This window comes from Eublepharis macularius, chromosome 19 (genome assembly GCF_028583425.1).
Source record: "Eublepharis macularius isolate TG4126 chromosome 19, MPM_Emac_v1.0, whole genome shotgun sequence".
In the NCBI taxonomy this organism is placed as follows: domain Eukaryota; kingdom Metazoa; phylum Chordata; class Lepidosauria; order Squamata; family Eublepharidae; genus Eublepharis; species Eublepharis macularius.
Window position 1 is genome coordinate 15,587,394 of NC_072808.1, and position 16,099 is coordinate 15,603,492.

Here is a 16,099-nt window from a genome sequence, read left to right on the forward strand (position 1 = left end):
CTGTGACTGACCCAAGGTCACCCAGCTGGCTTCAAGTGGAGGAGTGGGGAATCAAACCCGGTTTTCTAGATTAGAGTCCTGCCACTCTTAACCACTACACCAGACTGGCTCTCCTTCTCCCCCTCCTCTCCCTTCTTTTCCTCTTTTGCACCAAGAAAGGCTCTTTTTCCTTCTCTCCCCTCCCCCCTTTCTTTTGAAGTTGCAGGTTGAAGTTTCTGACACCCTGCGAAGTGCCACGGTGAAGCACCACTTTTGGCAGGAGTTGGTGGAGGAAGGGAAGAAGGGAAAGGGGGGAAGAAAAAAAAGAGAGAGGGTTTGTTAATTTCATCTCTGCTTCCAAGGAGCCATCCCTGTAGGTTCTGTCTTTTAAAACTACCGTAGTATAGAGAGATTAAACTGAACTATGCTTCCTGGCTAACATTGTGTCTCCCTACACTTGAGCATCTTTGTGTAAGAAGTCTCATGTAGAGAAACTCACAGATAAGCCTTCAAAATCAATGAAAATGTTTCTTAAAAACCCGCTTCATGGCTGCCTTCATCTCACTGTTCCGGAGAGTGTAAACGAAGGGATTCAACATGGGGGTTACCAGAGAAAACATGATAGCTGCCACCGTGTCCTTGCGTTCCGAGAGTGTGGAATTTGGCTTGAAATAGATAAAGCTTATGCCACCAAAGTACATGACCACCACGCAAATGTGGGACCCGCACGTGGAGAAGGCCTTGCGCTTTGCAACGGCTGATGGAATCTTCAAGATGGTATAGAAAATGAATAGGTAGGAAATGATAATGAGCACAAATGGCCCCAGAATTTCCACTACCCCCTCCGTCATTAGTACTAGATCTATGGTGTAGGTCTCAGAGCAAGAAACGTCCAGAACCGGGTAAAGATCACAGAAAAACTGAGGAATCTCCCCAGGGTTGCAGAACTCAACACGGGACATCATAAATGTATAAAGCAAAGAGTGGAAGAAAGGGATCATCCAGGACGCTGCTGCCAGCTGGAGGCAACGTTTGTAGCTCATCATGGTGGAATAGTACAGCGGGCGGCAGATTGCTACAAAACGATCGTAGGCCATGGAAGCCAGAATGTAGCTGTCCGCATTGCCAATAAGGATAGCAAAAAATATCTGGGTCAGACAGCCATTGTAGGAGATGGTCTTTTTCTCAGACACCATGTTCTGTAGTGCCTTGGGGATGATGTTGCTGCAAAAGGTCAAATCCGCTACTGCAAGGAAGCTGAGGAAGAAGTACATGGGGGTCTGGCGGAGTTGTGTGTCGGATCGGATCAGCCAGATGATCGTCACATTCCCAAACAGGGCGAGCAGATACATGGAGAGTAAAAATGGGAAGAGGAGTTTTTGGAGTTCTGGCTGGGACGTGAAACCACGGAGGAGGAATTCAGAGACCTGGGTGATGTTCTTGTGATTCATTGCTGTAGGGGTAAGAATAACAAGAAAACTAGAGGTCTATAACAGCTGTTTGGGCTGGTAGATTCCAAGCCATATATTCCTCCTACTAGCTACCCATTCCGTGTAGCCGGAACTCAGCTGCACAGCAAACGAATCCATTTCTTAAGAAGCAATTTTGGGCTTCCTTAGAGCGTTCATTATAATTTTCCTACACTGCAGTCTTTAACCAGTTTCAAGTCTAACTGCTATGAGTAAGCAAGGAAATCCAGAATCTAGTTCTGGTTTGGGAATTCCACATGTCCTCAAAAGAACACAGTGGCCAAGAATTGTTGGGAGAAATGGTGACTACTAAACTGGTTAATAATTTGACATTTATGTATGCCCAGAAGTTCTGGCCCAAGCAAGAGAACGTATATGCATACTGCCGTGGAATTAGTAACAGTTCCTTGGTGGGCTTGTTTGATGGTAGAAAACTTAAAATGCATGATGTGGTCCTACTTACCCAGATGACTTAATGCCACCTTAAATAATCCTTTCTGTTTCTAGAAGCAGGTTGCCGGTCAGAAGGATCTATGGAGCTTCACACAAGGATCTTCATCGGTCAAGCAGATCCAGCGTATACTTTGCTGTGGCATGAGAAGACAAGGATATAATAGCACCGTGAGCTTTTCTTCATGCCTTTGGGCTCTTCGGGGCTGTAATATCCAGAACACAGGGATGGAGAGCGGCACAGCCGAGTTCCCCCTTGAGGGATGCTCTAGGGACAAGCTCGGAGACAACACCTCAAGGGCTTAACAAATTAGCCTAGTGTTTACAGCCAGCCCTCCTGAATTTTCTGTCCCGTGGAGTGACTCCAAGGGACTTGCCACAACCAGACAGAGCAAGCTACTGCTGTAGTGTTGTCCCCTCCAGAGTTCAAAGAGCAGGTTCAAGGTCACTGTCCTTTGGATTAGAAGGAGCTGCTCCTCCTGGCAAGTGAAAGCCAGAACATAAATACAGACTGTTGCCTTGTACTTGCATAAGGTCTAGAGGTCATGTGGTGGTTCTGCCAGAAGATTTTGAAGTCCATTTCGCCATTGCAGTTGCCAATCTAAAAGGACCTTACCAGTGGTATCATTGAGGTTGTGCTTGGGGATGGAATTCGAGGCTCCTGGGCTTTGCAGGGGCCCCCAAATGCACACTCCAGGTAGCAAGCCCTATGGAGCAGAGCAGGACTGAGTTCTTAGTTCGTACCCCCTGTATGTTTATCAGCAGAGATGGTGGAATGGCTGAGCTCCGCTTGCTGAATGCTCATGCTATACTTCTCATGGGGAGTCTACACAACTTTTGAAAAGGGGAGCCGATAAGTCCCTTATGTCTAAAATTACCCAGGATTGTCTCCCTTTTATCATATTTCCTTCTGCCAGATCAATGTACTCCAAAGGAACCGCGGCTGCTCCAACCACACCGGTCATGATGTGCATGCAATGCTGACTTGGCAGCATCAGCATTGATGGAATTACCAAGATTTCTTCAGAAGAACGGTTCAGGTCTTGCGGGAAAGCAGGGAGGTTAGAGCTCCATTGGTGGGAAGGAAGAGGGTGTCAGACAATGAAGATGCAGACAATAGGACATTAAGTAGAGAACAGAATTCCACACCAAGAGGACAGAGGCTTCCCTCTGATGTCTTACTGGGACAGAACAGCAGGGCATGGCATGAGAAGGAGCTGCATTGCATTCGGACAAGAGGGGATCTGCCAATGAGACAATACTCCCAGCACTGAAACCGCCAACCAAAGGCTTGACTCTTCATCACAACAGTTTAACCCAATCCTAACTTCACGAGTCGTTGATCAGAAACACTTAAAGCTGTATATTAATGCATCAAAATATTCAAATCACATTTATTATTAAGGTCCTAGACCAGCAAAAGAATTACAGGAATGATTAGTGTTACAGAGATAAATTGGAGAATTCGTATTAAAGATACCACAGTAACATAATAGATTACATTGCCGTAAAATATTTAAAACATTTAAAATATTTAAAAATGCTTAAAATTTAAATTTCAGCATATCATAAAAATCAGGTACCATAAAACCATGAGACAAAACTGTCTTTAATTGGTAGTGAACGAACTCCTGTTCCTTATTGCCATCCTACCAAACTTAGCAACCTTATGTGTTATGTCCTGGGATCTATCCGAGAGCATTTTTGAAAGTAGAAAAGCTCTATGTCTACCTGGATGGGCAGAAAGTATAGGTCTTATATAAACTTCTCGTAGCTGCATATGTATTTTGCAGTCGAAGATGGCATGTTCTAGTGATTCTATTTTCCCATCACCACAGGGACACAGGCATTCTTCCAGTGGCGTTCTTTTGTATCTGCCTTCCAGAACAGCTGATGGGAGAGCATCCCAACGCATCAATGTAAAGGTTCTCTTGTGTTCATGATTGGCAAGGTTGAAAAGATAAGGCATAGGGGTTAGCCTGACCATGGGGTCAGGATCAAACAGTAACACCTTGACTCTGTTTAAGTCGTGTTGTCTCTCGACCTTTATTATTCTCTGCTTAATGGCCTTTTTGGCTTGATTATATCGCATACTGAGCAATAATTGCTGTGATAAGCCATAGGAGGCTAGTTTACTATCCATCTTGCTGGCCCAAGACAGTGTACAATGATCAGTTAGCATTAGATTTACAAGTCCTTTAGGGGAAAAAGTTAACTTTAACCAATGAAGAATTGCTGCAATCCATAATCTGGCCTCTACTGTTATCAGGCCTGCATCCAGTCGGATTGCAGCATTTATAGTACAAGGGGGGACCTGAAAAATACCTCTCAGAAATTTTGATTGTGTTATTTCCATTGGGGTACAGTTGGATTTAATACTAAGCAGAGCTCCATATGTTAATTGGGCTAATGATTTTGCAGAGAATAACCTGAGCGCAGCTGTCAGGCATCTGCCTCCCTTGGTCCAAAAGAATTTTTGAATTGCTCCGGCAGACTTTTGAGCACTCGAGGCAACATGGGCAATATGTGCGTTGGACGACCCAGTCGCTTGGAAGGCCACACCCAGATACTTAAAGCATCAGACTTGCTCTATGCGGACTGAGTTCCATTTCCATGAATAAGTTATACCGATATTCTGATAAATATTTTTTAAAAAAATATTACCCTGCCAACCTGGGGTCCTAGCCGAACGGTCTTCGACAGCAGTTCCAACTCCACCACCAGGCAGAACTTGGCCATCGCCGCAGCCATAGTGGAACGACCAATTCCAAAAAGGTCACTAGCCACCTGGTAACTTGACGCACTGGCCAGGAACCATACCACGACCGCTACTCTTTTCCACGGTTACTGGCTCACACATTGTAGTTGTTTGTCTTTGAAGTCGTGGCCTAAGTGCCTCGTAAAAGGTGCTTTTGGATATCCTGAACTGATGGATCCACTGGTGGTCCCACAGTTGAAGGACAATCCTGTCCCACCAGTCCCTGCTTCTGGGGTATGCCCAGCACTCACGGGACTCCTCCATCTCAGCCAGTGCATACCACAGGCGTGCCCAGTTACGGCGGGTTGCGAGTAGCCTCCGACGGTTGCAGGTCGCAAGGAGCCGATGACAGTCGCTACATCTAAAAAAGAGGAATCGAGCAGCCACTCAATTACATCTAGTGATGTAGCACTGATAAGGCAGCCAAAACTCCAACGCACACTGAAGCAAGAATGACACCACTTGCCCAATAAGAAACAAAATTGTCTCCCTCAGAGCCATGATGGTGACCAAGATCTACATGTAACACCCAACAAGGAGAGTTTGGATCGCCCCCACCTTAAATATCAGTTCAAATTTGCCCGCCAGAGTAATGGTCCAATGGATTTCTAAATAGAAGTCACAGAAGAACATTAACCAATCACCGGTATCAAAGGGGGTGTGGCCTCGCCATAGCAAGTGAGCGCAAAATCGCTATAGCGGAAATCTAGTATAATTTTTTTTTTAAAGGACGCGATGTCATCATCGGCTAAGTCGTATCTAAACCCGCCCCGTATTGTGCGATTCTGCCAGGGATGTGGACGAAGTAAAGCACAATGCTGCGGCAGTAAGAGAGGGGATGTGAACACAGACTGGGACATTGCGGGATAGAATCCAGCATGAATAATGCACATGAAAAGCAGAAGGTGGGGAAGTGTGGATATCCCCCAACTGGCTTCAAGTGGAGGAATGGGGAATCAAACCCAGTTCTCCAGATTAAAGTCCTGTGCGCTTAACCAATACACCAATCTGGCTCTCCAGGCCCAACATGAATGTCGGCAGCCATAGGTGAATGACTGGGGCTGAGAGCAGGACTTTACTCAAATGGCAAGTGTAAGCAGTGCCTCTGTGGCTATGAGCCAGATAACATCACCCCACAGGAGAACCCACCAATAGGAGCTATGCCACTGCAGCATGGAAATCAGCTCATCCCATAGTTGTTTGCGGCCTATTGCTAAGGGTTTCGAGGAGGGTGGCGGCGCGGGAAGAAATGCCCCAGACAAGCCCGTGGAGGAAACTGGCCAAATTTTATTGACAAGAACAGCAAACATAACGCAAACAGGAGCATTGGCAGTCATGAGGATCGGATCCCACAAAACATCGGCTGACCCGCCTGCCAGCCGATGACCCCTCCCCCCTCAGGCCCGTGCTGAGGGGGAGCCTCCAGGAGTGGCATTCAGCGGGGAGATCATCTGGGTGTACACCCCTGTATGACCCCCCCCTGCCACCTGGGAGTGAGTCCGCCCTGACAGCCCCCGAGCTGGGCATGTACCTCCGTCCTCACTCCCAAGATCCCGTAAGGGGATCCCCTTCCCGGGGACCAGGGCGAGCCCTGATCCCCGCTAAGAGATCCGATCCCATGACCCCCGCCACCAGAGCCCCCCGCAGGGCTCCCGCCAACGCTCCTACAACTTCAACCACTCCAACAAGCCATCCCTCAGGTCCTGCAGCCATAAGTCGTGCCCCCAGGAAGAGAGGTGCACCCCATCTGGGCGGAAAAGCGCCTCCTGCCGGAAAGAAATGTCCAGGTGTTTGATGGGCAAGCCCTGGGCTGCCGTGATGTAGCGCACCATGGCCCGGGCCACCCTCTGGCGCACACCATCAACCTTGTCCGGGTGCCGGGCATGGCGCCAAACTCGCCTCTGTAGCAAGTCCGACCAGATGAAGAAAGTCCCAGGAAACAGCCCCCGCAGGTAGTCCAGGTCCCTGCACATTGCCCGTTGCAGCTCCGGGCCTTCCCGCCATCCCAGATCGTTCTCGCCCAGCTGGATGATCAGCGCATCAGGCGGGCCCAGACGGCGGGCCTGGTGAGTCAAGGTGGGGACCAGCGCATCCCACAGCATGCCACGGGAACCGATCCAGCGGATCTCGACGAAGTCATCCAGTCCCAGGTGCACTCCCCAACCGGACGTAGCTGCGTACCTCCCGGCCCAGTGGACGATGCTGTGACCACATATCCACACCGTCTTCCGATGACCTGCAGGCGGGAGGAGTACAAAACAAGGTCAGCAAGTGAGAACCCGTGAGGGGCGGACGTAGGAGAGGAAGGCCCTGGACCGCCAGCGGCCGAGGCGCTGGATGACCGTGTCGGGGAGGCCCAGGCCTGCCGCCGCCGTGGCAGCCCCGATTCGAAAGGAGTGGGAGGCGAAATCGCCCGGGGGGAGGCCGGCGGCCTGGAGCCCGGCTCGCAGGATGGAGACAAACTGGTAGCGAGTGAGTGGGGAGCCATCACGGTGGGCCAGGAAGGGGCCGGGTGTGGTGGGGCGAATGGCCATGTAGGCTCGCACGGCCGCGACAGGGCATAGAGCCTGGCCGGGAAGGGCCCGAAGGCGCACAGTGGCCCCCCGGCCCCTCTGATCCGTCTTAGAACTCCGCAACGTGATGGAGACGGTGTGCCTGGACGCGGAGACATCGCCGAATGCGACGGCCCTCCCCGCAGAGTCCCAGCGGGAACCGGCCACCAGCTCGCTGACCCGGAAGGCCCCAAAAAAGGCCAGCCCGAAGGCAGTCCGGAAAAGCTGTGCCTCGAATGCGGACCAGCATAGGCTCGGGATCGCCTCAAAAATTGCCCCCAGGGTGGCCAGGGTAATGGGTCTCCGCCGGTCCGGTGAGCGAGGGGAAAGCCGCCCCCACCCCTCTATGGCCCGGCGTGCCTCGAAGCAGTCACAAGGATCCGGAAGCCCTTCCGCCCTGCTAAAGAAGGAAATGCCGGCCAGGGCCGCCCGCATGGTCCTGGGCGCGAGACCCAGGCCCCGCATGTGTGCTAGGTACTGCAGCACCGCTGTGCGTGAGGCCGGCCATGGATCCCCGGCGCCGAGGCCTGCCGCGAAGGCCCGAAAGCGCGTCACCGCCTTGCTGTAGGCTCGCCGGGTAGATGGTGCCACCGAATGAAGGATCCCCTCCATCACGGAGCTTCGCCAATCGTCCACAGGGCTGCTGGGAATGGGTCGGGTGTGCGACTGGCCTTGGGAGCCAAGGCAAAGAACCTCTCCATCTGGAAGCGAGATAGTGCATCCGCGATGCCGTTATCCAACCCTGCTACGTGGCGGGCAGAAAAGGATATGTTAAACGCAAGACAGCATAACACAAAACGGCGAACGAGACGCATAACCCGCTCAGAGCGAGAAGACTGTTTGTTGATAACCTGCACCGTGGCCTGATTGTCGCACCAGAAGATGATGCGCTTGTCCCTGAACTGCTTGCCCCAAACGGACACCGCCACCAAGATGGGTAAGAACTCAAGGAAGGTGAGGTCCCTCAAGATCCCCGTGCCGGCCCAGGAGGGGGGCCACCGCTGGGCGCACCACCTGCCGTTGAAGTAGACCCCAAAACCCAGGCTGCCGGCCGCATCAGAGTGAACCTGCAGCCCGGGCCCCGGGGTTAAGGTGGTCTGCCAAAGCGAGACCCCGTTGTACCGAGACAAAAATTCTAGCCACACCCGCAGGTCCTCCTTGATACCTGCCGTTAAGCGAATGTGGTGGTGGGGCGCGGAGGCCCCCCTGCAGGCCCTAGAGAGGCGAGCGCAGAAGGCGCGACGTGGTGAGACCACCCTGCAGGCGAAGTTTAGGTGCCGAGCCGGAATGGCGGGGGGCGGGTCGGAGGCCGGAATTTATGCCGGCCTGCCGGACCTGAGGGAAAACTGCTCTTCCCAGGTCCGGCAGAGGCCCCGCCCCCCGCAGCCGGCCGGGCGGCCCCAGGATTGGCCGCCCGACCTTTAAACTCATTGGCTGCCGGCCGGCCCAGGGCATGCTGGGCCGGCCAGCAGAGCCATGGCCACGCCGTCCCTCCTCTTCATCCCCGCGGCCGCAAACTACACGCCTGGTAAGTCAGGCGTTCGCGCTTATAATTGTTCCAAGTGTTTGCATAGTTCCCACGCGTATGCTCTTTCACTTTTTGATTTTGAACAGAAGGTTGCTGTGTGGTGAAAAGTGCCATCAAATCATAGTTGACTTATGGTGACTACTTCTGGGGTTTCAAGGCAAGAGACAAACAGAGGTGGTTTGCCATTCCATGCCTCTGCAATCCTGGCCTTCGTTGGAGGTCTCCCATCCAATTACTAACCAAGGCTGACCCTGCTTAGCTTCTGAGATCTGAGAAGATCAGGCTCGCTTGGGCTATGCAGGTCAGGGCTAAGGGCTATTATTTACACCTAATAAGATTTTGTTTGTTGAAAATCTAGATATCCATATATTGCATCTAGAATTGAGTGGGGAGAAGCGATAAAAGAAAAAGAAGGTAGAGAAAGAACTTCAGTGCCTTGTGAAGCTTCTGAGAATATACCAGGCCACATCTAAGACATTCCCATACTTATAGACAACACAAAAGAGACGGGGAATCTCAGAGATTGCTTCTTTGTATATATTATATGGTGAATTAGTTTTGTATTTTAACTAACTTCTGAATAAATTCCCCTGATGAAGTCGCTTATTAAATTATAATTGTCACCTATTTTCCATCTCCCTTGCATATTTACTATAATTGTGTTGGTTTTGTTTTTCGTTGGCTGTAACAAACAACCTGTGTACACAAACACCGACAAAGAAAGATAATCGGTATCTTGGGGATTGCCATGCAGGTAGGTATATTTTATGTAGCAGTGAGCTAATAGAGGGAGCATTTCTCCTGATTGTTGTTCAAATATGTTTGAGAGTTCAGGAAACAGTGGCCTCGTTTTTAATTGGCCCCTCCGTGATGTCATCGTGTAGCCAAACTTCATTTCTTATGTAGAGCCATGACTTTATACTGTCACGGATATGGCTAGAACGATAGAGGAACAGTTTCTGGATATGACCAAGAAAGTTGTCCAAGACACTTATCAACGCAGGGCTAGCCCAGCTTCATAACTAGAAAAGTCACAACAAGAAGCCGAGAGGCCTAGAAAAAAACAACGTTGGAGAAGAGCATAAAACAGTTAAACAGTTGTTGTTGTCGTTAAAGCAGTAGTCAAGCAAGCCTTTATTGGCATATATAAAACAGAAATGAGTCCATACAGAATAAGATTAAAATTACAGATAGGAACAGGGCAACAGTGTAGCAAAATCAGTACAGAATATTACTTGTCAGGGCGTATAGCCATGGCACTGTAGAGAAACTTTGCGACTATTTCAGTTATTTCCCCATCTGGGTTGTCAAGCAGAAACTGAACCTTAAAATCATCAGAAAACTCTGAAATTTGGGCTAATAGAGGATGTAGAAGATCCTGGCGTGGCGCCAGATAAAAAGAGCACTGGATAAAAACATGGGAAACAGTTTCAACACAGTCCATCAAACAAGGACAACATCTGCTGGGATAAGGAATCTCATGAAATCTGCCAGATAAAATGGCTGAAGGAAGAACATTAAATCTGGCCAGAGAAAAGGCTCTACGTAAATTTGGAGCCAGGAGTTGGTAAAGGTATACTGCTGGGAAGCTTACATTAGGGACAATCCCCAAGTTTAGGGGACAAGAAACAGTTGTATTACCATGTGTAGATTATAATTCAGACAAGGCCCAGGTACTGGTTGTATCTGAGAATGGCAGGAATGTTTAACTTCATAGAGGCTGACAATATTATAGATGCCTTAGTAGAGGGTCAAAAGATACTCAGATCTATGGGGAACTTGTAATCACTAATTTTGCATAGATTCTGTTAACACCGAAAGTAGCAAGAATGGGCTAGCTATTGTTATGAGTTTCAAGATGTTTCAAATAGGGATAATCTTGTTTGGTGTATGGCATCGTAAGATAATAGGTTAGCCGAGAATTTGAGTCTCTGAAGCAGCTATTGTCATTGAAAAAGTTCTGAAACCCTATAAATATGACAAGCTAAACTGATAGCGAGGTTCATCTTTGCCTGTGACCTTCTTACTTTTGGGCAAGGTACTTTTTGGACTGACGTAATTGCTCTCCTTAATGGTCTTTGTATTTGTTATTTGTTGAGAGCCAGTTTGGTTTAGTGGTTAAGAGCACGGGATTCTAATCTGGAGAACCGGGTTTCATTCCCCACTCCTCCGCTTGAAGTCTGCTGGAGTGACCTTGGTCGCAACTCTCTCAGAGCTCTCTCACTTCACAGGGTGTTGTGGGGATAATAACAACATGCTTTGTAAACCACACTGAGTGGGCATTGCCCACTTAATATAAGTCAAATATTATTATGTTATTATAATGGATGGTATGATTTTCTGTTGATAGAGTTGTTATTAAGAATACTAAATAGACATGCTGTAATAAGAAATGCTTTAAAAGGAAGCAGCGACCCAGTGTGATGGTGGAGAGTGCCCTCATGTCATAGAGCGGAACCACAAGTGACAAAAGGCACAGGTTGGACACTTGTCAGCTTCCCTCAAGTTTTGATGGGAAATGTAGGCAGCTTGGCGGAATGTTGGACAAGTGACAGTTGAAAAGTCCATTGGACAGCAGTCAGAGAGCCAAGCTGCAAGACCAGGATGCCTACATTTCCCATCAAAACTTGAGGGAAGCTGACAAGTGTCCAATCTGTGCCTTTTGTCACTTGTGGTTCTGCTCATAGATGACTTACAGCAACCCCTGTGGAATTTTCATGGCAAGAGACTGACAGAGGCGGTTTGCCATTGCCTGCCTCTGCAACCCTGGTCTTCGTTGGAGGTCTCCCATCCAAGTACTAACCAAGGCTGACCCTGCTTAGCTTCTGAGATCTGATGAGATGAGGCTCACCTGGGCTATCCATACCCAGTAATGAACCCAAAAAAGTTATCTGTGGTGTACCCGCAGTTAAACGATTTGAAATAGGAAAGCTAGTGAGAAAGACGGACTATGAATAAATAAATAAATAAATGCTCAGGGATTTTTAAGTGCATGCCTATATCTGAATCAGGCCTGACCAGAGACATCAAGAACAACCCTACTCACTGCATGATCCCTGATTGGCTGTGCTCGCTGATGCCACTCTCACAGCAAGTATTGCTCTGATTCTGGATTGGACAGATTGGTTCACTCATGTCATCACATAGCCAGATCTGATTGACCTTGCGCTGTTCACTCCTGACATCAGCCTGTTTGCTATAGGCTCCCTGGCTGGCTGGCTGGCTCGGATCACCTTGGTGATCCATGGCGAAGATGCCAGTAGTTAAAAGACAAAAATAGTGCTGATGGAGTAGCTGATACAGGAAGCAATGGCAGCAAGTAGGATCAAACCGGACAGTCTTGCAATTGTGGGTCTGAGACAATCTTTGTTTAGCCTTTCTTGTTTTACTATGCCAACACTCCAATCCTAAAATTCCAATTTTTGTGCATTGTCATCAATACACGCACACATACACACATTTTGCAAATCTTCTCCGTGAGATTTCCTTCACCAAATTCCTAGTTTCTTACCTGGATGACATCTTTTAGACGAATTGACATGGGCTATCTGTAAAGACGTCTCTTAAGATCCTATACATGTGGCAATAATAAAAAATACGAGTGGCTGATTCATCAGATTTTTATTCACGTGATCGCTTGCTAAGCCAAAGAGGATGCTATTGTGCATCTGTCCCTACAAATCTTTAGAACATGTTGAAAAACAGATGGAAGCGATATGAACACTTGTTTCTTCTTCACAATTGTACAATCATAAATCTATCTTCCCAGCTACCCAGATCAAGAGAGGGAGTGCAGGAAGGGATGAACCGGTGTTTGGCTCTCGTGGTCCAGGGTAATGCTGATGGCCACTTGGAGGTCAGAAAGGAATTTTCCTCCAGGCCAGATTGGCCGGGGATTCTGGAAGTTTTTTGCCTTCCTCTGGGCATGCAGCAAGGGTCACTAAGGGGAGACGGACAGCTGTGAATGCCCTGGGTTGTGGACACAACCAAAATCGCTGGTGTATAGGAATTACACAGTCACAATTTTCAATAAATGCTTTTAAATAATTTTTTTTGGTATTTATATTAATTCAAGGTGCAACAGTGCTCAGTGCTATACAAATAATTCCTATAACATTTAATGGACAACTTTAGCCAAGTCCTAAAGCACAAAGATCGATGAGTCCATAAGAATTAATATTCAAGTACATTGCACAATGGCCCAAATCCAGAAGACAACGTGTGTGCTGGAGTCCAATAGATTCTGCAGCATTAAATGTTATAGGAATTATTTGTATAGCACTGAACACTGTTGCACATTGAATTAATATAAATACCCTCCCAAAAAATTTAAAATCATTTATTGAAATTTATGACCGTGTAATTCCTATACACTGGCGGTTTTGGTTGTGTCCACAGTCTTGTTACCAGTGTGCCATGTATTGTAGAATGTCCAGCTCAAACCCATCCAACGTATCATCAGGGAGCTACAACCCATCCTGGAAAATGATACCTCTCTCTCTCAGAAGTCCTGGGTGGAAGACCTTTCCTTGCCTACAGACAGCCCCCCAACCTTAAACGACTTCTCACTTACAATCATGAATCAGCCAGCAGAGTCACCAGCACAGGTACCAAGCCCTGCAACAGACCCAGATGCCAGCTCTGCCCCTATATCTACCCAGGGAATACAATTACAGGACCCAGTGGCATCAACTACACTGTCTCTGGCTCTTACAGCTGCTCATCCTCCAATCTGATATATGCCCTCATGTGCCAACAATGTCCTTCTGCTCTGTACACTGGACAAACCAGTCAACCTCTACGCAAAAGAATAAATGGACACAAATCTGACATTAGAAATGGCAATATCCAGAAACCAGTGGGAGAACACTTCAATCTACCAGGACATTCCATCAAAGACTTAAAGGTCACTGTAGTTCAACAGAAACCTTTCAAAAACAAAATCCAATGGGAAGCTGCTGAATTGGAATTCATATGTAAATTTGACTCAGTCAAGCTGGGACTGAATAGGGACTATGAATGGTTATCACATTATCACAGGTAACTGATTTCCTTTACAGAAGCGGGGTCAGGGGGAGTCCAGTGGCACCTGGCGTGGGCTTTCGGGGATCACAGTTCTCTTTGTCAGATGCATCTGGCGGGGAGAGCTGTGGTTCTCAAAGGCTTGTGGTGCAGTGGAATTGGTTGGTCTTGGAGGTGCTGCTGGACTCTTTTTGATTTTGCTACTACAGACTAACACGGCTAACTCCTCTGAACCTTTACAGAAGCAAACTGATCTCCATATCAGAAGGAGCTGTTTGCATCTCCATATCAGAAGGAGTTGTTTGCATCTACCCCGCCCTCCCCTCTCCTCCTCTATATCTGGCCAGTTTCTCTTGGCCCTCCATGCGTCTGACGAAGAGAACTGTGATTCTCGAAAGCTTATGTTACAATAAAATGGGTTAATCTTAAAGGTTCTACTGGACTCTTTTTGATTTTGCCTTCTAAATAGGCAATTGTTATGGAAAAAATGGATGAAGAGGTTTGGTGGGACAGTAGTTCGGTAAAATGGGATTGGGAACTCCCCAAATGTGTAATAACAGATTATGGATCCCTAGATATCCAACCATAGATCTCCCAGTTATGCCTAGTTTGGCTCTTCAAAATCAATGAAAATACCTCTTAAAGACCCTCTTCATGGCTGCCTTCATCTCGCTGTTCCGGAGGGTGTAAACAAAGGGATTCAACATGGGGGTCACCAGGGTAAAAATGATAGCTGCCACCGTGTCCTTATCCTTTCGGAGTTGGGAATTTGGCTTGAAACAGACAAAGCTTATGCCGCCAAAGTACATGACCACCACACAGATGTGGGACCCACACGTGGAGAAAGCCTTGCGCTTTGCTACGGCTGAGGGAATCTTCAAGATGGTGTAGAAAATTAATATGTAGGAAATGATAATGAGCACAAATGGCCCCAGGATCTCCACTATCCCCTCTGTCAATAGAACTAGATGTATGATGTAGGTGTCAGAGCAAGAAATATCCAGAATAGGGTAAAGGTCACAGAAAAACTGAGGAATCTCCCCAGGGTTACAGAACTCAACACGGGATATCATTAATGTATAAAGCAAAGAATGGAAGAAAGGGATTGTCCAGGACACTGCGGCCAGCAGGAGGCAACGCTTATGGCTCATCATGGTGGAATAGTACAATGGGCGGCAGATTGCTACAAACCTGTCATAGGCCATGGAAGCCAGAATGTAGCTGTCTACATTGCCAACAAGGATAGCAAAAAATATCTGGGTCAGACAGCCATTGTAGGAGATGGTCTTTTTCTCAGACATCATGTTATGTAGTGCCTTGGGGATGCTGTTGCTGCAAAAGGTCACATCTGCTACTGCGAGGAAGCTGAGGAAGAAGTACATGGGGGTCTGGAGCAGTTGCGCGTCGGATCGGATCAGCCAGATGATCGTCACATTCCCAAAGAGGGCGAGCAGATACATGGAGAGTAAAAACGGGAAGAGGAGTTTTTGGAGTTCTGGCTGGGACGTGAAACTATGAAGGAGGAATTCAGAGACTGGGGTGATGTTCTTGTGATTCATTGCTGTAGGGGTGAGAATAACAAGAAAACTAGAGGTCTGCAGCCAGCATTTTGGATGGTAGATTTGAAGCTGTACATTCCTCCTACTAGCTACCTATTCTCTGTAGCCGGAACTCAGCTGCACAGCAAACAAATCCATTTCTTAAGATGCAATTTTTAGCAGAGATGCAGGACATATCTTCCTGTGCTCTCCTACCTCCACTCCCATTTTGCTCCAAACCATCCCTTCCTGCTCTGGCCTGGCCTTCTAGATGATGGATATAGATTTGGAGGTTTTTTTATATACTTATTTTTATATACTAAACCTATGCTTTTTCAGTATTACATGCTTTGCACTTTTTCTATGCTCAGGAGCCAAAGTAGTACTTGTAATGTAACCTATAAGAATTTGACACTTGAAACAAGAAGACTTGAAACTCTGTAAGAACTGATATACTGCTTTTAGGGCTGCACTTATATTATATGTTATATTATTCTATAGATTCCAATAGAAATCAGTACCAGAGAGCCTTTTATAGAAAACTGATTTGACGCAGCAAGCTGGTTTTGGCCACCTGTGGTATTATCTTCCTTAAAGCTGAGAAGGAACTGGGGAAAAGGGCACGAATAGGAAAACATCCCTTCCTATCCACCAGATTGAGACTCATTGGCGCCCTTGAAAGTATTATGCCAAGAAGAAAGTAGGTAAAAGGTTAGACAGTGTCCTTCCAAAATGAGGGCAGAGGGGAAAAAAACTGTGAAGACTGGAATTCCCCCAAATACAGGGGCCAGCCCAGAATTGCA

At 47.7% G+C, this 16,099-nt stretch overlaps 2 protein-coding genes across 2 annotated transcripts; both read right to left on the reverse strand.

Annotated features, from left to right (window-relative positions):
* Window positions 1-494: 494 nt before the first annotated feature.
* Window positions 495-1,430, reverse strand: LOC129346402 (olfactory receptor 1L1-like). The gene has a single exon (XM_055003754.1). The coding sequence runs from the start codon at window positions 1,428-1,430 to the stop codon at window positions 495-497; it is 936 nt and encodes a 311-aa protein (XP_054859729.1).
* Window positions 1,431-14,381: 12,951 nt separating this feature from the next.
* On the reverse strand, window positions 14,382-15,317 carry LOC129346442 (olfactory receptor 1L1-like). Its single transcript, XM_055003795.1, has one exon. The coding sequence runs from the start codon at window positions 15,315-15,317 to the stop codon at window positions 14,382-14,384; it is 936 nt and encodes a 311-aa protein (XP_054859770.1).
* Window positions 15,318-16,099: the final 782 nt, after the last annotated feature.